The following is a 23,461-nucleotide window of genomic DNA, read 5'->3' as shown; positions in this document are numbered from 1 at the left end:
AGCATTCCCGTTAGACCAGTCAGTGTAATTTTGGTAAGTGCTGCAACAGATGATCAAAACATGTTACTGTTCTAAATGTAATCACGAGCAGTTTCTGCGATATTACGTCTGCAGCAGTAGTTGAAACACAACATTTTTTTCACTCAAAATAAAACCAGTGGTGTCTGACTACATACATGTATTTCTTTAACCTTTTAAACCTGTCCTGGCCAAGATAGGCAGCATTAACGATGCGTTACAAACAACATCAGACAAAACATGCAATACAATCATAATTAATGTAATTAAATAACCACAGATAGCATTTCTAATATGATAAGATTTCAATCGAAAAATGTGCCCCAGGCTGTTGTGAGCCATGCGGATTACTAAGAATAAACCAAAATCATACATTTGTGAATAATTTGCACGACTCCTCTGACAGGTCTGGACAACTGGAAAATTATTTTTGTACCAAAGAGAAAATTCTAAATATGAGAAAATTGGCAAAATGCAGCAAGATATCCTAAATAATTCTAAAGAAAAAAAACTTCTGTTGTACGAGTGGTTCTTGAATGTTGCCCAATGTTTCTTCCTAGGTTTATGAAGATCTACCTTCCCATAAGGCAGTTTTTCTACAACTTGATCCACCCAGAGTACAGTGCAGTCACAGACGTCTATGTGCTGATGTTCCTCGCTGACACAGTCGACTTCATCATCATTGTGTTTGGATTCTGGGCGTTTGGTGTAAGTTTTAGAATCAGGTTTAAACCCATAAATAAAATCCCTTATGACAAAGTTAACATTTCATTTCATCCCTTCTAGAAACACTCGGCTGCGGACATCACATCGTCCCTGTCGGAGGATCAGGTGCCGGGACCTTTCTTGGTCATGGTCCTGATCCAGTTTGGGACCATGGTGGTGGACCGCGCTCTCTACCTCAGAAAGTCCGTCATGGGCAAAGTTGTCTTCCAGGTCCTCCTGGTCTTTGGCATCCACTTCTGGATGTTCTTTATCCTGCCAGGAATCACAGACAAGTAAGAACTCAATCCTGCGTCATATGAGATATGTTTGTATTTCATTTCAGGTCAGTAAGTGTCCCAATTAAAGTTCAATATTTTGGTGACAACATCCTTAGTTTAAAATATAGTTTAGTGTCTGTGGTGCATGCTTTTGATCTCTCTTTTTTCTTAGTTCCTATTCAAAATAAATAAAAGCATCTCAAAATGTTTGATTGTGAATGTTTTACAGTTGAAAGGAATTTGTTCGGTTCTACTTTTCTTTGCGATCACGTTTTTTTGTTTGCAAAGCCTTAAAAAAATCTGAATATTTGAGTCTTTGTGCTGTCTATAAATGGAAAAAAGATTCAGACTACTTTAATTTTACAAACTGTTTTGCTTCTCTTTCCCTCGTAGACGATTCAACGAGAACACAGTCGCTCAAATGTGGTATTTTGTCAAGTGCATCTACTTCGGGCTGTCAGCTTATCAGATCCGCTGTGGTTATCCCACCCGCGTTTTGGGAAACTTCCTCACCAAAAGCCACAATTATGTCAACCTCTTCCTGTTTCAAGGGTGAGTTTCTCTGGTAAAGTATCTTTTAGTCCAGCTGGGCAAACCGGTCCGAGGCTCCGATGGTGTCGGAGGTTGTTAACCAGCTGATGTCGCAAGAATTGAAGGAGACAACAGGATTACACCTGGAGTTATTTGTTTAAAATATGTGTAAACAAGATATTTATTTAGGATCTTTTGGGAAGGTCCTTTGTATGTATCAGTATTCAATTATTTAATGTCACTTCAAGTGAAAATGGTGAACATTTACTGTTTCCAGCATCTCAAATGTGAATATCTTGCATTTTGGTTGGTTAGCGAGGTAAAACAACCAATTTATAGACTTCACCAAGATCGCTGTACGTCTGGAAGCACGTCCAGGAAGCACACAATCTCTGGCAAGCATTGCCAATTTTCTAACATTTAATTGATCAATAGAACATTTTAGAAAAAGCATTAATTGCAACCCTAGTCATACCATGTTTATGTTTTGTTATGCTTATTATTATTATTATTATTATTATTGAATGAATTTAACAACTCCAGTTATTAGGTCATGTTAGAGTAAAAGGAAGTTCATATATTACTTTATGGTTTTATGAAAGCCACAGAGAGATCATTGAGTTTTCCACCAGTTTTAACCAGCTTTTAACAAAGTTGTCCAGACTATTTGTGAACTAGAGGTCTGGCTGTGTTCAAGTATGTCCGTTACTTAACCACAAGTATCAATACATCAATGTAAAATACTCCATTTCAAGTAAAAGTCCTGCCTGAAAAACCCTACTGTTAGCAGCTAAATGTAGTCAAAGTAGCTAGTTTGAACTACTTTATATATAGTTTTATATAAAAGAGACAGCAGATATATCTGAGGGGTTGTGAGATAATTATTGGGAGAAGAAGAAAAAAAAACAACATAGTTCTGATACACACATCTGTTTGAAGCTTTTTTACTTTTTATTTAATCGTTTATTTTTGTTGAGATATTATATAATTTTAACATCGATTGACATACTATGTGAGGAATTTAGAGGGGAAAATCATTATTATTTACAACTCCTGAAATGTGACCTTGACTACACTGCTTCCTACAAGAAGTCAGAAGCCAACAAGGTGTTTTTGTTTTAAAAGTTTATGTATTATCCATTGTGTTACATCTTTTTATTAAAATAAACTTGTAACTAAAGCTGTCAAATAAGTGTAGTTTTGTAAAAAGTACAATATTTCCCTTGAGATGTAAGTTAGTGGAGTAAAAGTATAAGGTAGCATACATGAAAATATTCACGGACTTCAGTAAAAATACGTAGGTACTTGTACTTTACATTAATGTACTTAGATACTTTCCACCACTAGATATTTATGTAAAAATGTGTAGTGGTCACCAACAGCTTGTAATGCTGCCCAGTCATATTACTCTTAAATCATTTTAATTGAGATCTTTTATCGTTGTTTTGGTCTCTTAGTGGAACAAGTGGAATCAGATTTTATTTTCTTCTCAAATTTTGCCTAAATAACTAAGGTGTATCTGTTTGTAGTTTCCGCATGGTGCCATTCCTAACAGAGCTGCGAGCTGTGATGGACTGGGTTTGGACTGACACCTCACTGTCTCTGTCCAGCTGGATCTGCGTGGAGGACATCTACGCTCACATCTTTATCCTCAAATGCTGGAGAGAGTCTGAGAAGGTGTTTATCATCGGGCCTCAGTGTACTGAGAAAAAGTGAATCGCTTTCAGAGCCTAAGTCTGCCATGTTGGAAATCATGCTGAAATGTACTTTTGTGATGTGTAGAAGTGGATCTTTCTTTTAGTTTAGCTGTCACTTTCTGCACTGAGCTGTATATTAGTAAACAAGGATATGATTTTTCTATGGTGCCTAATATCCCCAAAAAGGGTACTAAAAATATGTTTATTCTACGACCTCACTCTAGTAAATAATGCACTCTTGCGGTCCTTCCTCTCCTGAATTTTTTTTCTTCCATCTTTACTTTTTAATTCTGGTCCAATTAATTGCCTAATTCTAATGGATTTACAAAAAGTAGCCATTACCATTGCCTTGTATCCAGGTCAAATAAAACATCTCACTGTCCTTTATTGCATCCATCTGCAGAGGTATCCCCAGCCGCGAGGCCAGAAGAAGAAGAAGGTGGTGAAGTACGGGATGGGAGGGATGATTATCGTGCTGCTGATCTGTATCGTCTGGTTCCCGCTGCTCTTCATGTCCCTTGTTAAGTCTGTAGCCGGAGCTGTCAACCCACCGCTGGATGTGTCGTTTGAAATCACTCTGGCTGGCTTTCAGGTGTGAACACAGTTTGTTTTATCAAATCATTTGAGCCAAAACAAGCTTGCCGACTGCTTTACTGAGAAACTCTGCCCAAAGCTAAACGCTAAAATCCTTCTTGAATCAAGTGATTCATTCTAAGGAAAGTCTTTATTTAAACTGGCATTATTTTGATCAGATGTGAGAGAGAAGCCAGAGGATCGTGACCATATTTTTTAGGTTGTGTAGGTATTCTGGCTGTGGGGTTAAATGTTTGATTGTGTATCTGGGAAACACAAGTACTAAAAACAAACAAACAATTTCCTCTTCTTACAGCCCATCTTCACCATGAGCGCTCAGCAAAATCAATTGCAGATGGTGACAGAAGACGAATATAAAACTTTGGTTCAGGATTATGATGACGATGTAAGTATAACAAATGCTAAACAAATACAATAAGTCAGATGTGTAGTGTATTGTTTTATAAGTCACTGTATTGAAAAATACATCTGGTTCCTGCTCTAGCTCAACACTGTTCTTTACAGAGGCTAATTATCCGTTAGACATTTATATTTAAAATAGTTCTGCTCAAGCACTCCTAGGTCTCTCCGTCTTTAGTGACCGTCTTGCTAATGCCGCAGTTTTTACACGCTGTTCAGTTCTGCTTGCCTTTTCCTTGTCGAGTCACCCAAATGCTTGCTTATGAGGGAATGTTTTTGAGGTCACGTTTATCATGTTTATACTCAAAGGGTTTCCGCTTATTACCACATTAAGAAAAGCAGCAAATAATCTCAATTGAGTAGCTGTAATTGGGGGAAGCTCAGAATTTTTTCTTGAACAACTTGATTGATTTATTGATTATTCAGATAGTTGCCGTTCTATTTTTCTGTCAATAGTCTACTTAATCACTTAACTAATTTATTCTGCTCAAAGTAAATAAATAAAATAAATAGTATATATAAATCAAAAAACCCAGTTCATCCTCTGAGGAACATGAAGGCCTGTACCAAACTGAATGTCAATCCTCCCAGTGGGAGACCAACCAGCATTGCCCTGCATAGAGTCACAACTCCATGTGGTTGGATAAGAATTCCACACATTGCACATTTTAAATAATGTTCCCACTATGTGATTTTGTTCCGCTGTTAGGACGCCTTGCAGTGGCTGGAGGGCTACTTGCCGGAGGACCTGATCATTGCAGAGCTTAAAGGCAGCTCCAACTCTCTGTGGACTATTAGTCCACCTAGCAGAGCCAACCTGATAGACACGTTGATGAGAGATGATGAATTCCCTGTCCCAATCACTGTTGCCTGGTCCGTGCAAAGGTACCATAATTCACCATAATCTGCATGTATCTTAACTATGTGACAAAAAAGTGGATGAATTATGATTTATACAATATAAATATATAATATATATATATATATATAATATACAATATAGTATTATGATTTTATAAAGTACAACGAAAAAGTGCAAATATGTATTTACTTGCATTATTTTATGACACTTATAGTAGTGCACTGTTCACTATATATGTATGTATAGTTAGTTAACTTTTACTACCAGGGCATGCCGAACATGTGGTTTATGGGATTACTAGACATTTTAAAATCCAGTAACACACAATATGAAAAATCCCCCAGGATTATATTTCCGTCGCAAACTAATGTTGTAAAGATGTCCTGCAGGACTTCTTTTATAAGGGTCTACAGACTGGTGTCTGGCCAGATCAATCATCAAGTTTTATCCCCTATGAACACAGAATGACAGCGCCAGGGAACACTTATTTTATTATATCTCTTTTATCATTCATATAAGATATTTTACACAGCATGACCATTTGCACTTTTGTAAAATAAATACTGTATCTTTCAATATTTAAATGGTATGTTGGTTATGTGTATTGTATACACCTTTCTATCTTATCTAATCTAAATAATCATATTTGGAATAAAAAATGTACGCTTACAAGCAGCTGCAGTTTCATGAGGTGATATCTCCTTCAAATGAATTACACTGTGTTTCTCTTGTTGTGATCTCAGAAACCTCACTTTTGGTGCCAAGGCTGAATTCGCATCAGGAAAACGGGTGACAAATCTAGACACAAAAACAAAGTTGAATCTCGCAGCGCTCCTGACTGGGAAAGGAAACCAATCAGATGTGTGAGTTTATCACCGGCTCACTCTCTTCTTTGCACTTTTCCACTGTGGTGTGATAATCAGGAGCTAAATTCTCGTGTCCGTCAATCACAGACAATAGTCTTTCCTCCTCTTCTTGTTGTCATGTATTAAAGTGGGTTTTGCTTCAGTAACAGTCTCTCTTCCTCTGCAGGGTTCTTAAAGATATATTTCCTTGTTTTATTCGAGCCCCCAGTGACTCAGATGCCAAGTCTGTTGATCATCTTTATAAAAGTGAGCATCACCATTTTTATCAATGTATAGATTGGACTTTTTTGCATAGTTGTCACTTGATTTGATGACAGCAAAGAAATGTTAACCGCTTCAATTTAAAGGAAAGATTTCACTTTTCAATAAATTGACATCTATTCTTAAAGTGCTCGTAATAATATAAAGTGCTGATTCGTCTTTGTACATTTATTTAATGCCAATACATTTAGAGTAGCAGGAATGAATGTCTCTACAAAGAAAAACCTGTGCCATAAGAATAATCTAAACGATTTTCATATCACATAAAAATTCGATACATAACTACTTAAAAAAAAGAAGGATAAATAAGTATACATAATGCTTGTTAGTAAAGTAGAAATCTGACATTATTGATATATTAAAATTTTCCGTTTCTCATAAGTTCTTATTTATTTTACATTTTTCACTTGTTAAGTTTTCCTGTTAACCGAAAATTATTTGTTCCTGGATTTCCAATGTTTTTTTATGTGTTCTATTTTTTTTAAACTAACAGAACATTGTTTGCATTTTTAGAAATTCTGATTAATTAACATGATTGTATTTCTCATCTTTATAGCTAAAGAAATGTTGAGCATAACCTTGACCTTGGAGAGAGCTTCGAATGTCACGGATCAGATTCAGGAATGGTGGATTGTCAACCAGACAGCACGGGGCCTGTTGAAAAAAGGAAAAAAGGAAAACAAAACAGGCCTGGAGCTCTACGTATTTAGCGACAAAGTCAGCCCGCCCAGTTTGGGCTTTCTGGCGGGATATGGGTATGTGGTGATATGTGGTGATTTAAAAATAGAGAGAAGGTTTTGTCCTGCTTTGGCGCATTCAAGAAACATTTTAGATTTTAGACATTATCCAAAGCTCTACACACAAGAGAGCATGTCAGATTCTGGTTATTATTTACCTTATTCATATGGTGATTTGAACTTATTATTAGAAACAACAGAAAACAGTGATTCCTAACCAGGGGCAAAAAGCAGCCAGAGATGGACCAAATCAGACAATTTTCATGTCAGATTTTTTTTTTTTTAAAGTCTGACCTGACTATTTGGATTTTCTTTTTTCCTAAGAATTAGAATTGACAGCATACACAAAAAATGTTGTCACTTTTCTCGACTGTGTGTGTGTGCATGTGTGCTTGTGCAAAAATGATAATTCATAATAAAAGGGTTAGGTTCACAAAATAACCTCATGTTATGTTGGACTGTGATACAGAAGAACACATTGTCTTATTCCCATTCTCTATTTCCTCGCTAGGATCATGGGCCTGTATGCCTCTGTGGTTCTGGTCATAGGCAAGTTTGTGCGCGAGTTCTTCAGCGGCATCTCCCACACCATCATGTTCGAGGAGCTGCCCAACGTGGACCGCATCCACAAGCTGTGCACAGACATCTTCCTGGTCCGAGAGACGGGCGAGCTGGACCTGGAAGAGGACATGTACGCCAAACTTATCTTCCTCTACCGCTCTCCAGAGACTATGATCAAGTGGACCAGAGAGAAAACTCAGTAAACACATTGAGGAGATGTAGACTAATGAAGATCGGAGCTCATTCGGAAAATGATTGCTCGGATGGTGCGAGCAGCTTTTTCAGCCGTTTCATCTGCTGAGGGAGCACAAAGTCAGCTGAGGACCTACTCTGTCCTGTTCCACCGAGCCCTGATGGCAGCGATATAGCATTAGCGCCAGACTTGAGTTATAAACTGGTATTTTATACTATTAAATGATGAAAAACAACAATTGCAGTCATATTATTAACAATTGAGGACAGATTGGCCGGTGCTGTATTTATCTTGTGAAACCTGGCTCAGTTTGGTGTTCAGCTGGTGTTCAGTTGAAGACGGAGAAATCTTTATGGACAATTTTCTTAAGTTATTTAAAGTTGTATCCCTAACATAAAGGTATGTTTGTAAACACAAATGCCCAGAACCCTCATCGCCCTTCATGCCTGTCTCTAACATTTTCAAAGTCGCATGGTAGGCGAAGAGAAACGGGCTGCAACATTTCTTTTTAAGGGCTTCCCATCAACAAATAAGTGCACAGTAATGACCACATGAGCACAATCTCATATTTTCTCCCAACTGGAACGCCTGGACTATGCAACTGTGCAATATTGAGCTCCTCCTCCACTTTGCCTCCCGAGTTTTTGAAGGATGTGGACATGTGGATGAGGGAAAACACTGGTTCTGGCCAAGAAACATGAACATAAAGACCACTTTTTTTTTGTAAAGGTCAGAGTGAGACACAACGCAGAATACATTATCAGACAATCTTTACTTGCCTTCATTTTGTTTTGTATGAGGAGAACTGTTATCTGCTACATGCATATCTTTCTCAGGAAGAGCTCTTTTCACAGATGTATTTATTGTATGAGTTATATGTTACAATATGTAGGCTTTGATGGATCTAAAAGAATATGAGATTGTAGAGATAATTAGAACTATTTAAATGGCATGAATTTTATTGTGGATATTGTTTAGAGGGACTGACACTGAGTATGTTTACTGCACTGGGAAACGGTTTAAGGCTGAATTAAGAAAGTAAGTTTAACGATGTGGACTGTTTTCCTCGTAGAGATTAATTGCCAATAATCCATGTTCAGTGTCATCTACAGGTTGGCAAGAGTTGAGACCAGCAGAGGTCTGTTTGTGAATCAGGGTAACATGCATTAGGTGGTCGATTCTTGCACATCACTTGAGAACCTTCTTGCTGTTTTTAACATTCATACTCATGAACACTGTGGCGCGTTGTGTGCATTCAGTCATCAAAGAAGAAACGAGCAGACACAAAAAAGATTCCTCACATGAAGGGCTGAAACACGAAGCCCTTTGGTCCAAACTATGCATTAGAGGACATTGTAGCATGATAGAAAAACTTCATTATTGCCATGACTAATTTTCATTACATGTACATACAAGTTTAAGGGGGACAGGTCACGGTGGAATGAAATGTGAAATTGTACCTGTATGTTTAAGGCAATGTGGTATGATAGAGGTCCAGAGATTTGCAACTAAAACATCTGGAAAGGTTGTTGAGTTTTTCATTCAGCTGCTGTTTGTTTGTGGGTAAGGGTTTTTCACCCTCTCAATCAACTGATCCCTCCCCAAATGGAAAACAAAATGTAAGTATAGTATGTAGTTTAAGAGAGTGTGGAATGGATCGCATTGTATACATTATGAAAATGAGTGACCATATTTTTGCTCCATCTCAGTGAGTTCCCATACTTTTCAAATCCAAAAAGCATTGCTGAATCTAATGAAGTCTTTCGTAAACACTGTACTCATGTCTTTAAGCTACACTTGCAGTGAAGCATTTTTATTTTTACCAAAGGCAGCATTTATGTACACTCAAGTCCGGTTTTGATCTTGCTAATGCACAGATGCATCACGGATAACGAGAGGGCATCACAAAAGTAGCATGGATGTGTGTGTGCATTAACAGGGAGAGAGCATTAGCCTCATCAAAGACAAATCGGTCTTGGGAAGCTACAAAGTCATTACATGTCTGTCGGAGGCCATTTTGGTCTGCAGCCGCTGTTGTCTGGAAAATCTGTTGGCTAACTTGTTTAAAAAAAAATGCACAGAGACCATAAAATGCCACACGATGGAATTGTTTATTGATGCATGTGCAAAGTTCAGAGATATGCTTTTGAAGAATATACAAGTAGGCCACAACAGCACAAATAAAAAAAATGTAAACGGTCCCTTTTATCACCTTTTAGTCATCAGAATAATTTGAATTGGCATGTACATTATTTTGTCCTTAATAGTGAGCTTATTATATTAACTGTATGAGCAATAATGTAAATCAATTACACAAAATCATTGGAGAAAAAGTACTGAAAGCATCACATTTTCACGTTTTAGTCAATTAAATTTGAGGATTGTATTATGGAAATTAGAAATAAAGACACAGCCATGATTAGTTTTTAGTTTAAGGTGGAAGAGAACACACACACCTCAACAGGTGAAATGTCTTACAAGCAGCACCATCAAGAACTGTACTGTTTAAATTGTCTTCAATAACTTGAATAAGCACTAATGCTGAAGTGTCAATCATTTTTAAGCCACATTATTCACAAATCTTTGTTTTACCATTACATTATTGCAAACATGCATTAACAAACTGATTGCATATTGTTCCAGTAACATTTTCAACAGGCAACGGCCATGAATACTGAATAATTTAACTGTACAAATAAACACCTATACACTGATCAACTCGTTAGACCTACTTAGAGCATTTCTGATATTAATATAACTATAGTAATCTGATAACTCACAAACAATAAGAGCAAAATGTACAGCTTCACAGAGACAAGAAATAATTGAACATTTACATACAACAGGCTTTCATACGTTATAGGACGTGCAACACCGAGGATCCACCTCAAAGAAACACATTTTAAAAGCTGCTTATACTTTGGTCGACTCTTCTGCAGCACCAACTTTTTTGTGTGTTTTTTTTCTTATTTCTTGCACAATAAAGATTAAACAGCCACACATCTGGGCTTCAGAGCTGAAAGGGTTTGTCAAGGTGTTTAACTGGTACACAGGGGGTGCAGTGGAGGAGCAGCAGATGGGTAGAGTCGGCCCTCTGGAGGCAGAAGGCTAACACAGCCCTCCCTCATAATCATCCCCTTCCTCAGCCGGCGCACCACCAGCACCGCCTTGTGGAGCAGCAGCCTTCTTCTTCTTCGCTCCTCCTCCAGGTACCCTCAAGGAAAGGGCCAGTTTAGCGTACTGTGAGACACCAGGGAATAAAGTGAGTCATCAGACCCTGAAAACACATTTTCTCAATAACTTCTTTATAACTTATTTGCCGTACATTTTCTGCAACAACTAGAACCATTTTGGTTATTTCATATGAAATATTTCTGTTTGTGCTTTTGACTCTACAGGAAAAAGGTGATGTCGTAATGTTGCACACGAGTCCAGTTAAGCAACATTTGAATCAAAATGTGACGATTTCATCATCAAACCACACGCAAAACGTCCCTTATAAAGCAATTTACTAGGGCTGCAACAACGAATCGTTAAAAATCGATTATCAAAAGAGTTGGCAACGAATTTCATCATCGATTCGTTATTCATTACGCCATTCAATAAGTCGCGGAGAAGTAAAAAGCAACTGGCCGGCCAGCGTTTCTGAGATTGGAGTGAGACACGGAAAAAAGCTGAGGTTGTGATCTTTAATAGAACATCTTTATGTGACGTGTCGAGTCTTGGCCAATCAGCGTTAAGATGTCTACAGCGTTTTCATTTCCCTCAAACTTGCTTTTAATGGAAGCTAGTCAGCTTGCTATCACGTTAGCTAACGTGTTTGGGTTGTGTATTGTCGTTAAAGTTACTTATGTTCCGTTACAGTTCAGTCTTGCTTGGAAAAAAACGTAACGTGATGAAACATGCCGTCACCCCCCGGTCTGGTTCAGTTCACGCTGTCACTCGTTAACGTTAAACCGGCTCACCGGTGGATCTGGCTGCAGGTTTTTTTTTTTACTCAAAGTAGAATGAATCAAATCACGTAGTTGGGCTTAGCCAACAACGTGCCATCGTGGTCATCGAGGCCCAGATATTGATAAGATGATGTGAATGAAACAGACGTGAGAGGAGCAGTACAGCTTCCCACTGTTCCAGTGTTACATACATATTGATAAAGCAGGGTATGCTAAATGCAGCCTCTGCTCCAAGGAGATCAATTACAGTAAAAAAGGGCTCACATTTGCACAGATGTAAAGCATACATGTGTATGTTTTTAGTGTTAGTCCATTTTAATTTTTTTTTTTTAATTAACAGCTCAGGGACGTTCAAGGAGTAACCTGTTTGTGCACTTTCTTAACATGTTTTGCACCGTCAGTTCTGTTTTTGAATAAAGGGTTGGAAATTGATGCTTTTTTTTATCCGAAAAAAAATAATCAACCGATTAATCAATTATTAAAATAACCGTTACAATTTATATTACCTTTTTGAGACTTTTAAAATTAAAACTTGGATTTTTGTAAATGGGGTTGTAAGAGGCACTTGTTCTTAGTCACTGTATTATCTACACCCATATATATATATATATATATATATATATATATATATATATATATATATATATATATATATATATATATATATATATATATATGTGTGTCAACAGTACTCACGTCATTGTCCATGTACTTCAGTAAAGGTGAGCTGCACACACGGTGGACCTGGTCCTCGTCCTGCTCGTCGTAGCCCTGCAGTAGCGTTTCCATGGCAATGGAATCTTCGCTTCCACTGTACCCAGGCAGGCTAGTGAGAGCAAGCAGCACTTCATGTCATGATCCTCAGTTTTTAGAGGCAGAAGTGTTACATCGTAAACGTGAGGTAATGTCAAGACTAAACACACTCTAAACAACTTTTGACTGCGAAGCAGCAACGTTTTTATTGTTTGGCTTCAGGAAACCAGCTGTCAGCTAGTGGTGTTTTAATGCCTTGCACAAAGAAACGTTGTCTCGCAGCTGCAGATTACAGAAATTACAGAATGTGATAAAAAAAAAAAAAAACATACCTGTAGCTTTCTCTGACACATTTATCAGCTGCTACAAAGTCCGCTCTATGAAGATGAACCAGTACTTGAGCTGTTGTTTTCTAAAGAATGAAAAGCATAGACCAACATGTATTAGTATGACCTGTATAAATCTTATTATTTATTTATTTGTTGTCATTTATTTCTAAGGGGTCAGGGTTAGCTACAGAACAGGCCCTAAACATCTGGTAGGACCTTCAGTCTGCTGCTCAATTTTCTCCATTTTACCATTATTAATAATACATTGATTCATTTATATTACAATGAATTTATCCGACTAACAACTAGGACCACAAAAGTCCATAAGCATCCAAAAACTCATAAAAGTGCGATACTGTTGCATTTTGTAACATATTCCAACAAATATGTTCAATACGTTTAGTTTATACTGAAACAACAGTGCTGTGTTTACACTGCTGTGGTATATTGATGATCTGAGAGGAAAACAGGTTGCAGGGCAACTTACATACCGCACCACAACATGGTAAGGCAGCAGACTGTGGTAATATTTCAGGTTTGATTAAGGTGCATAGATAATTAGACACAACATCAACAACCCACCTTGAAGCACATGGGGAAGTTCTCAATCTCTTTGTACATGTTCTTCTCCTTCTGCAGAGCGACTGATGCTTCATCCAACCTGGTGAGAAAGATGAGAACCCAGTGAGGAATGAAGAGAAGCAGGTACTGCAGTTTAACTTTAACAACCACAATGTAAAGACGCAGATAAACAGTTTGGGGCTGTTGTGTTAATTTTACACATTAGCACGTGAATATATAAAATATTTGTTTGAACATCTTTTTATATGAGAGAGATCCAAGTGAGGTTTCTGAATAAATGTTCTCTTTCAACTGGCTTCATAGCTATCTACATCAGCATTTGCTGAAACCAGACAGCTACAACTGATCCTGTGTTTTATAAAAACCCCAAACACCATCTATAGTACAAGGTATGTCCCCTCCCCTTTACCTTCTTAACCTGACCAGGAGTCTGGAGGCTTTCCCCAGCAGTTCAACTGCCTGACGCAGGCGGTCCTCATTCTAAAGAGAGAAAACATGGGTGTTTATAAGTGGAAATCATTTAAATTACAATCAATATTAATTGAATAATTCATTCTGGTTTTATCGGGGGCTCAATTTTTACCTCAAACACGCCAGCTGCCTTCTGATACAGGTCCACAGCTTTCTCTAGGTTTATAGGCTCTATCAGTCTGGTGAATAATAAAAGAAAACGTTTTTAGATGAAAGAAAAGTCTTAATTATTGACTATAATAATATTATAATCTGGTATTGCATCAGTACCCCGTTTTTAGTGGAGAGAATTTTATCAGAACTAAAAAGATAGTGTCACATAATAATAAGACTGGAAGCTAACAGTTGAGGAATTAAGGTTACGTCAATGAGCCAACTTCCTTAAGTGTAGAAAATTAGGTGATATTTGTACTTTCCAGCCCGGTCCAGAGCCATGGCAGCAGTGTCAGGAGTCCCATTCTCCATGTACATCATACAGGCTTTCTCTATGAGCTGGATAGCCTCTGGCATCTTCTTTTGTTCCTGTTGCAATGCAAATACAATGTAAGTATAATTCTGCTGCAGACGCTCTATCAGTCTGGTGAATAATAAAAGAAAAAGTTATTAAATTCAATGGTTAATCTGCACACACCTTCAACATCATACCAGCCTGTTCAATAGCCCTGGGTGAAGAAGAGAGTTTGAATAAATCTAATGTTTTTTATGTTTACTGCTGACTTATAGCGTGGTGAAACACAATATACTTACTTTGCAGCATGGAAAAGCCTGTGGGACAAGTTAAGGAAACAACAAACACAGACAGAAAACGAACAGCAGTCTAGTGTAATGTGGATAGAATACAGAAAGGATACGTCTTGTTTTCTGTGTGATATTCAGCCTCCTTCAGGTAAGCATCCTTTGCTTGGTCATACTGCTTCGCATTCTTGAAGCACACAGCTACAATAAAAAAGGGACACAGGAAGTTTGCGATAAATATGCGGGATATTTGGTAAATGATGACTTAATATTAAGGACTTACACGCATTGTAAAGTACCTGCTTTGGCGTATTCTGACGCAGCACTGTCAAAATCCGGCTTCCACTTTGTCAGACCTGTCTTTAAGCTACAAACACATGATGATGAGCACAGTATTAACGGCTGAAGCCAAGCTCAATCAGCTGCATGATCCGTGTGTTATACATGACCGAAGAGGACAACATTGTGGCACATCTGATGTTAATTAAATCCACCTGCAATGAAGTGACGATGCACAAATACTGTCCATAATCCATGTCGCATAACTCCTGGCGAAAACACCACAATGGCCTTTGCGTTACAACGAGCTAACATCAACAGTACAACAAACCGACGTTTCCTGGTGAGGAAAGAAACGACATTATGTATCGGAACTCACCATTTTTCAGCTTTTGCCATGTGCTCATGAGCTTCGTTTATCTTCTGAGCAGCCATACTGTTAGTTAACTCGATGAGGTACAATTTGATATTAGCAATGAACGTTGCTTCGTCGATGATGTTTGGATTACCAGGACGCTTCTCTTCGGGCGCAACGTCATCCAATGTCGCAGGCTACGGGTGCCGCCGAGCACAAAATACACCAGTAACGCGACACGTCGTTTTGTGATTTGTGTATAACACATATGTCTATGTTTTATATAATATATGTAAATATATACATGTATTATATATACACACACACACACACACACATATATATGTATATATATATATATATATATATATATATACATATATATATGTATATATATATATATATATATATATATATATACATGTATATATATATATATATATATATATATATATATACATATATATATGTATATATATATATATATATATATATATATATATATATATATATATATATATATATATATATATATATATATAAATGGTCTATACATTATCTTAGCACACTTGTTTTGGGATTTGGGAGAGAGTTGTTCATATTTACATATTTACCAATATTTTAGATTGTCTGAGACCATAGCATGTCGAGATTTTTCAAATGGGCTGAGTTGCCCTTTAAGTAAAAGCAGGAGTACAGTGTAAAATTGCTATGTTACAAGGAAAAATCCTGAATTCAAAATCTTACTCAAGTAAAATTACTTGCATCAAAATATACTTAAAGTATCCAAAAGTACTCATTGTATAGAATGTCCCATTTCAGAATAATACATATTATACTGGGTTATAATTAATGATTAATGAATGTGTCACATTAATGTTGGAGCTTGTACAAGTGAAGCAGATGATGACAGAAACATGAACAATATTGAAAGCAGTATGTATTGTATTTATATATATTGTATATATTAAATGTTATACCTGCACTGCCTACTGTAACTGCTGCACATGTATACATACATACATACATACATACATACATACATACATACATACATACATACATACATACATACATGTGTGTATATATTAATATCAGCGTAGTCACATATACCCCATGTGGTTTTAGAGAAAAACCTACCTCTGGAAGGTTGACATTTTCTTTTTAAAAAGTGAGCTATTGATTCCAACTATTATCAAACAAACAAACGCACAAAGGAAATGCAGAAATGCTGCTGAAAGCTGAACATGTCAGGAAACAATAAATAAATAAAAAATGTTCAAGGTGAAGGTTAATGACATTGGCATTCCTACATCACAGTTTAATTTCATGATATATATTCCTTGATACTATAAACACAGTTGAGTATATTGATTTGTTGTTTACTAACTAGATATATGTATTGTACACAGTTAAGTATGTAGACTAATACAGAATTGCTATATATGTCTACAAACAAAATGTTGAATATCAGATGCACTTCACAGCTCATTTGTTCGAAAAATCACTGCAAACCACGAAGCGTTGTTTCAGGAAAAAATGACAAGTTAGGAAAAAAACCGAGAGGAAACGGAAGCGGAAGCCTGTTGTATTGTGGTCAATGACGTCATGGCGGCTAATGGCTGGACAACAACAACTGTCGGCGAGTGACAAACTTTCACAAACTTCTACTGGGACAAAAGAAAGTTGGAAATAGCGAAGTAATTCGGTTGTATAACAGTCTATCCGCGTCTGTTTGTTTTATTGTAATTACAAATGCGGAATTACTGATGGATTCGAGGTATGACATCCCGCGGAGGGCCGCCGGTGGCGGCGGGGGCTCCGCGAATTCTTCCCCCGCTCTGGGCGCTCAGTCGCGCCGCAGGAAGATGCCTCCCAGACCCGCTGATTTCAAACTTCAAATTATCATTATTGGCTCCCGTGGTGTCGGTAAAACCAGCATCATGGAGAGATTTACCGATGACACTTTCTGTGAAGCTTGCAAGTCGACCGTAGGTGAGGACAAGAGGCGTTTACGGGACTTGTTTTGGTCAACTTTGTGTTGACAGCATTTAGCAGGGCTCTGTCTACTTACTGGAGGGAATACACCTCAACTATCACCACACTGTCGCCTACTTAACTTAAACTGGACTGAACAGAGCGTACCCCACTGGCTGAAGCTAGCTAACTTAAGCTAACGGAAACTACAAAACTGCTCCAGCTTTCCAATCTGTCTCTCTTATATTATCTAACTAACGTGACATAAACAAACGTTTGAGGTTTGGTGCAGTGTTTTTGGTGGTTGTCACATCTATTAGGCTGTTGGAGGGAATGTTGAGCAGGGATTTTAGAGCCCAACACAGTAACTTGTATAGCATCTGCAGCTGCCCAGTAGTGAGTTAACTCTGTGTGTGTGTGTGTGTGTGTGTGTGTGTGTGTGTGTGTGTGTGTGTGTGTGTGTGTGTGTGTGTGTGAGAGAGTGTGAGTGAGTGAGTGAGTGAGTGAGAGTATGTGTTTATTATATATGAGTATTTTTTTTTTTTTTACGAGAGAACCTTGAGACAAATTGCCATGCCATGGTTATAGAGGCTGCCAACCGAAAATATATGAAACCCTACATAATGTGGAATTGGGCAAACAGTCCCGTGACCAAAACAACTGTCAGGCCAATCCCAGAATAGTCCAACACAAGCAGCTGCTGTGGTAGAGCTCCATTTTGTGCCCTGTCATTCTTGTGACTGTGTGTCACAAATATTGGGTTCCTGGATCAAAGATTAACAGGAATTAAAACTGGAATTGAATGGACACCTCCCTCCTTTGCAATAAGGGCTGTGTCCAACAATACAGTCAATGCTGGTACTTGTATGTGTCCACATGTGTGTTTCTCTCCCCCCCCCTTCTATAGGAGTTGACTTCAAAATCAAGACAGTGGAGCTGAGAGGGAAGAAGATCCGACTACAGATATGGTGAGTAATTGGACAGAAGTCTCCAGTTCCTTTACTCCTCTGCATGGTGCATTTCCTGTGTCTGTCCTGTCACCCCACAGGCTGCTCTAACAAAAACTACTGATGCCTTTCAGCTTTGTACAGTAGGCAATTCCTGTGCAAATGAGATTTTCTAAAAATTATGTCATTGCATGTTTTTATCAACCCTTAACATGCAATGTGGCATCTTTTTTGTCCAAAGCCCCATATTGAAAAGCACTGGCTCCAGTGGGGATATAACTAGCAGCACATGATCATACTCACCATGGTGTTGTCTAAAGTTGGCAATCACTTTTTTCTTGGTTACATAACGTACTATTGTTGTTACATTGAGTCTTTTCTCCTAATTTGTATTGATGACTTACAAAAAACACAATACTTTAGTAGATACTAGGCAGATTTCAAGGTTTAATTGCACTTTGAGTCTATTACAGTTAAAATGTGTAAACACGAGGCAGAGGGGCAAAACACCCTGCCATGATTGCAGAGATCTAGGTCAAACCCTGGCAGAAGCACATGGGACTTGGTTGCACATTTTAACTATATTATTATAGGTATATTTTAGAGATAGTGGGAAGCCAGTGAGCAGCTCTATCAGATTCTACTGGTTGGTCAGACTTCTGTATGTAATATGCCCTCCCGCTAAAGCTCCTTGCAGGCTTTCAACATCACCAAATGTGTACACTCAATTTAGAATATTTACTCTCTTTTTTTGTAAATTACACAGTGTACGCTAAAGCCGACCATTATCTCTCCTCTAATCGGAAACATCTGCATAATTGATAGTCATAGATAAAAGTAGCACTCAGACTCTTTACAGATTATTTTTTAAAGTACGAATAATTGGTTTTAAATTGATTTTCATTTGATACTAATAATGTTATTTCTAATAAGATACACTCAAAGAATGCCATCTTTTGTTTCAATACCCACGTTAATCAGTGAGTGATGTATGTTTGATACTTCAACGTGTTAGTGAACTGTCAATTGAGACCACTGGCCAATCGAGACAGAAAATGTTATTATAACATAACATTCAGACTGAATTGCCTGTTTGTTTAACTCCGTCATTATTGTAATAGAGTATTTGAATTGGACAGTGATTCAGAGCTCTTCAACCATCAGTAGCAGGGATGATGTTATTTCAGAGGTTTGATTCTATTTGGCCTCTTCTTGTGTCTTGTGACTTTCAATGGGCCTTATTTACGTTTTGAAAATATCTAGTGTTTTGTCGAACGATTGAAAAAGGGATTGACATGCCACAAATTACAGTGAAGAAGTATTTTACTGACTGAGTATATGACTGCTTCGATTGTGTGCAGCAGTGTTGAGCTAAAACGTGGGAACTCCATTGCTTATTTCACTAACATCTGTCTTGTTCACTAACACCCAGCCACCCTCTTGCCTCCACATCACATCTACCCTTTCCCACGTCCCGTTTTACCCCCGTTCCTCTGCCCACCCTACGACCTGTCCCGTCAAGATGTCGTCCTCAATGTGTTTTGTGTCTCACGTTGAACTGCTCACATCAAGCTCCATCATTGCCATGCCCGGCCTTACCTAACCCTGCCACTGTGCTGCTGTTTCTCTGTCCGCTCTTCTGCTCATAAGCCTGACTGTGACTCACAAGGGGAACAGGGAGAGACTAGCAGGCTGAAGGTACAGTAACACTGCGCTGTGGGTGCAGCTCAATCTGCTTGTCATGCTGCTGAATTTAACCCAGACTCAGATGATCAGCAGAATCATAACATAAACTTCGAAAGTGTATTCACACATGGAATTGAAAATATTCTGCTCCTTTATACTGTTAAAATTTCCAAAATTAATTTCCAAAATGCGGTGTGTTTAATTTCAAGTGCCGGTAATTCTTATTGATCAATCTATAATAGCTGCTTTGATTGCTTTAAAAAAAGACTTTCAAAAGATAATTTTCATTTTCGTTAATGTGAACTCTTTGAGCATTTCTTAGCAGTATAATAAACGACAATGGTAATAACAATATAATGTAGTTGTAAGCAGTTGTAAGGACATTTTAAGTGTTTATTAATGTGCAATAGTTTCAACAACTATAACATCTCCTCAAAAGAAAATAATGTTACATTACATTTCATTTAGCTGATGCTTTTATCCAAAGCGACTTACAGTAAGTGCATTCAACCATGAGTACAAACTCAGAACAACAAGAATCAAGAAAGTACAATTTCTTCAATAAAGTTAAACCACAAAGTGCTATCAGTAAGTGCCATTTAAGTGCTACTAAAGTGCTACTACGGCACTACCTTCCCTATTCAAGGTGTATTGCGTTATTGTCTTTCCATTTCTGTTTATGCACCAGCTTCTACTTGCCGGTGCCCTCAGGAGGAGTTATATTTGTTGACAAATACATTAACAAACATGCATGTGCTTACATGATAGTTTGTTGTAAACCATTGATGACATTTTTATATATTGCTTATAAATGCTAAATACAGGGCTTAAACTTTCTAGGGTTAACAACCATTGCCTAACTGCACATGGGATGTCCTCTTCCCTCAAAGTGTAGATACCTCATTTTGGAACAAAACTCTTCAGGTGTCTTTTTGATTTTAGCTAGATACCAGATTACAATGTTACAGATTTTAGCCACTCAAAGTGTTGTTTAGTGTTATAAAATGAATGATGTAAGTAAGCATTATTGATTAATGCCATTGAACTTGTTATGACTTGTCACAAAAATGATTCTTCCTCCCCTCGTTTGTTGTTTGATCTTAGTTTTTCTTTCCAACACATCAGCCTATTAGTCATTGTCAACTTTAATGAGTAAAACAATACTTTTGATCAAATCAGTCAATCGGCTGTTTGGTATTCAGAGAAGTCTTGGTGATGGTGGACTGACTTGAGATAATATTGCGTTTGATTCATGTCCCCCAGGGACACTGCGGGCCAGGAGAGGTTCAACAGCATCACATCAGCCTACTATAGAGGCGCCAAGGGAATAGTGATCGTGTATGACATCACAAAGCAGGAGACCTTTGACGACCTGCCCAAATGGATGAAAATGATTGACAAGGTAAACAAACTGTCTGACTGCTGGATTTATATGAAATGTGCCATTACCGTGTAGTCCTTGGAAGTGTTCCTCTGCCATTATTGTATGCCATAGATGCCAGAAACTGTGTTGCAATGCCACACTTTTCTCTTGTCTAGTGACAAAACAATTGGATTCTGTCATACATCTAGCACTTAAGATTTACATAATAATTGAATCCAATAATATTGCCACCCCGGCCATACCTCTCCTGATATTGACCCTTCAGTGCTACCATTGTCTTTAATCTCACCAGCACTGGCAGCAATTATATGAGCTAGAGGTGTTTTCATTTGACAGAAACAATTTCAATCGCGGCTTAATTGATATTGGAGACCATTACAGATGTTTATATTTTAGAGTTTAAAAATATACACTTTCTTTATATTTTCCATTACATAGATAAATATTTGTGTTAGTGTTCCCATTACTTTTCAAAAAATTGTGACGAAGAAATCTACTGGAAAAACATTGTACAGTTAAAAAGTAAACTTGTCACAACTCTTTTGCGAACGTAGCGATACTCAAAACATATCTTTGGCCTTTCTGTAGTGTTTTTTTTTTTTGTAATTACTTTGAAATTTCCCTTTGGCTGCAGAACTGTGGAACCCGTTTTCAGGGTGACCGTGTGCTGAACACATACCATTGCAGTCATCTGGTTTGACTTTGAGGAAACGTAAGGCTGATGAGGTCCTGACGTGTCTCTTCTCTGCTTTCTGTCTCATGCCAGTACGCCTCAGAGGAAGCAGAGCTTCTCCTGGTCGGGAACAAGCTGGACTGTGAGACTGATCGTATCATCTCCAGACAGCAGGGAGAGAGGGTGGGTTCAAGACACAATGCTGCAGCTCAACATCACATGACAAAACCTTGTCTTCTGTTTCTATAGATGCTTAATATGCCGGGGAATTGTCTTTCAACATATAATTTGGTGCTTCAAAGACACACTAATAACACTAATACCCCCTCCCTCCAGAAACTGACATTATGTGTAGCATAATTAAACTTGTCGGTGGGATGTTTTTGTGATGTTTCCAGGTGTATTGTTCAGCTTAATTTCTGCTCCTGTGAAATAATTCTGGTTTTCTCTTTCTGAAAGCTAATTTTACTCTATTTTTGTTGTAGTTTTGCTCTCGAATAAGTGGAATGCGCTTCTGCGAAGCTAGTGCAAAGGATAATTTCAATGTCGACGAGATCTTCCTGAAGCTTGTGGATGACATCCTTAGCAAGGTTGGTGTGTTGAGAGTAGAGTCTGACCAAATATCTTTAAATTAAGATTTAGTTAGTCTATTTAATCATGTACATTGATTAAATAATAATTTTACCACCCTCTACCGATCTCCCTTCTACCTGTCTCTCTTTTCCAAGTTTACGTTTTTCAGTCATTGCATTCAATAAATCACCGTGGATGATAATTTAAGCACGCTGCCTAAATATCCAATGTATTAACCCTGTGTTTCCTGACTTGTTCTCTGTTCTTGAATATAACAGATGCCTCTGGAAGTTCCCAACAATGAGCTTTCCAACAGTGTCCTGTCTCTGCAGCCTGAACCGGAAGTTCCTCCGGAGTTGCCACCTCCCCGCATGCGCTGTTGCTGAGAGTGGTCTCTCTCTCTCTCTCTCTCTCTCTCTCTCTCTCTCTCTCTCTCTCTCTCTCTCTCTCTCTCTCTCTCTCTCTCTCAGAGAGTACCAACCTGGCCACCAGGGGGCAGCAAACAGTAGCAGTCTGAAGTTAAGTTACTAACTGTTGATGTAAGATGCATGGACTCTCAGCAACCAGTATTATCCTCCCCTGTGTATTCTGCTCCTGTTTCGTAACTGTTCACTATGACATGAACGACACTAACACTTAGGCCTGATGAATCACCCACTTCCTACCACCCCTTTTGTCTACACTTGAGCCAGACTACCTCATTCCTCGGACCATTAGGCTAGCTGTGCCCCGCAGGTGCCTTCGAGGTAGAAAGCCCTCTGGTAGCAGTTGCACATCGTACACAGAGGCTGATTGTTGAGGGCCTTCCAGCTTCCTGATGAATGCTCATCAAATATACTGTACTCTAAGTTTGACATTGTCTGAGTTGCCCCGATGGTCTGGTATTTCTGCATCATCTAGCTTACAAAAAAGAAATAACAATAACTTCTGTCTATTCAGCTTAGTTTAAATTCGGGATCTCGGTACAATAGTTTTATGTTCTTATTAATAGGTATTATTACCTAGTGACGAGTTGACTTGAGGTAAACAAAAGCACATGATGTAAATATGGTGTGTTGCTGC

The 23,461-nt window shown here is 38.1% G+C and overlaps 3 protein-coding genes across 3 annotated transcripts in view; 2 read left to right on the top strand and 1 right to left on the bottom strand.

The window, feature by feature from the left end:
* Positions 1–7,974, top strand: part of piezo2b (piezo-type mechanosensitive ion channel component 2b) — a gene marked incomplete at its 5' end in the record, with an annotated part of 78,880 nt that extends 70,906 nt beyond the window's left edge. The window contains 11 exons of the mRNA XM_079222619.1: positions 579–726; positions 805–1,016; positions 1,395–1,553; positions 3,062–3,209; positions 3,633–3,821; positions 4,119–4,208; positions 4,932–5,107; positions 5,828–5,947; positions 6,117–6,196; positions 6,768–6,966; positions 7,460–7,974. Coding sequence (XP_079078745.1) covers positions 579–726; positions 805–1,016; positions 1,395–1,553; positions 3,062–3,209; positions 3,633–3,821; positions 4,119–4,208; positions 4,932–5,107; positions 5,828–5,947; positions 6,117–6,196; positions 6,768–6,966; positions 7,460–7,712 — 1,774 coding nt within the window. The 3' untranslated portion in view covers positions 7,713–7,974. The remainder of the gene's footprint in view (positions 1–578; positions 727–804; positions 1,017–1,394; positions 1,554–3,061; positions 3,210–3,632; positions 3,822–4,118; positions 4,209–4,931; positions 5,108–5,827; positions 5,948–6,116; positions 6,197–6,767; positions 6,967–7,459) is intronic.
* Positions 7,975–8,437: 463 nt separating this feature from the next.
* Positions 8,438–15,300, bottom strand: napgb (N-ethylmaleimide-sensitive factor attachment protein, gamma b). Its single transcript, XM_079222630.1, has 12 exons — positions 15,184–15,300; positions 14,825–14,892; positions 14,642–14,726; positions 14,538–14,555; positions 14,422–14,452; positions 14,203–14,312; positions 13,903–13,969; positions 13,729–13,799; positions 13,320–13,398; positions 12,741–12,820; positions 12,352–12,481; positions 8,438–10,942 (listed from the first exon to the last, which is right to left on the bottom strand). The coding sequence occupies exons 1-12, from the start codon at positions 15,237–15,239 to the stop codon at positions 10,811–10,813; spliced, it is 927 nt and encodes a 308-aa protein (XP_079078756.1). The 5' UTR covers positions 15,240–15,300; the 3' UTR covers positions 8,438–10,810.
* Positions 15,301–16,928: 1,628 nt separating this feature from the next.
* Positions 16,929–22,955, top strand: rab12 (RAB12, member RAS oncogene family; the record flags this gene model as incomplete). The annotated part of the gene is made up of 6 exons (XM_079216971.1): positions 16,929–17,154; positions 18,044–18,104; positions 21,033–21,171; positions 21,920–22,009; positions 22,312–22,416; positions 22,678–22,955. The coding sequence occupies 6 exons, from the start codon at positions 16,929–16,931 to the stop codon at positions 22,783–22,785; spliced, it is 729 nt and encodes a 242-aa protein (XP_079073097.1). The 3' UTR covers positions 22,786–22,955.
* Positions 22,956–23,461: the final 506 nt, after the last annotated feature.

Source organism: Taurulus bubalis, assembly GCF_910589615.1.
Source record: "Taurulus bubalis genome assembly, chromosome: 1".
Lineage (NCBI taxonomy): Eukaryota > Metazoa > Chordata > Actinopteri > Perciformes > Cottidae > Taurulus > Taurulus bubalis.
This window is presented reverse-complemented; position numbering and strand designations above follow the sequence as displayed.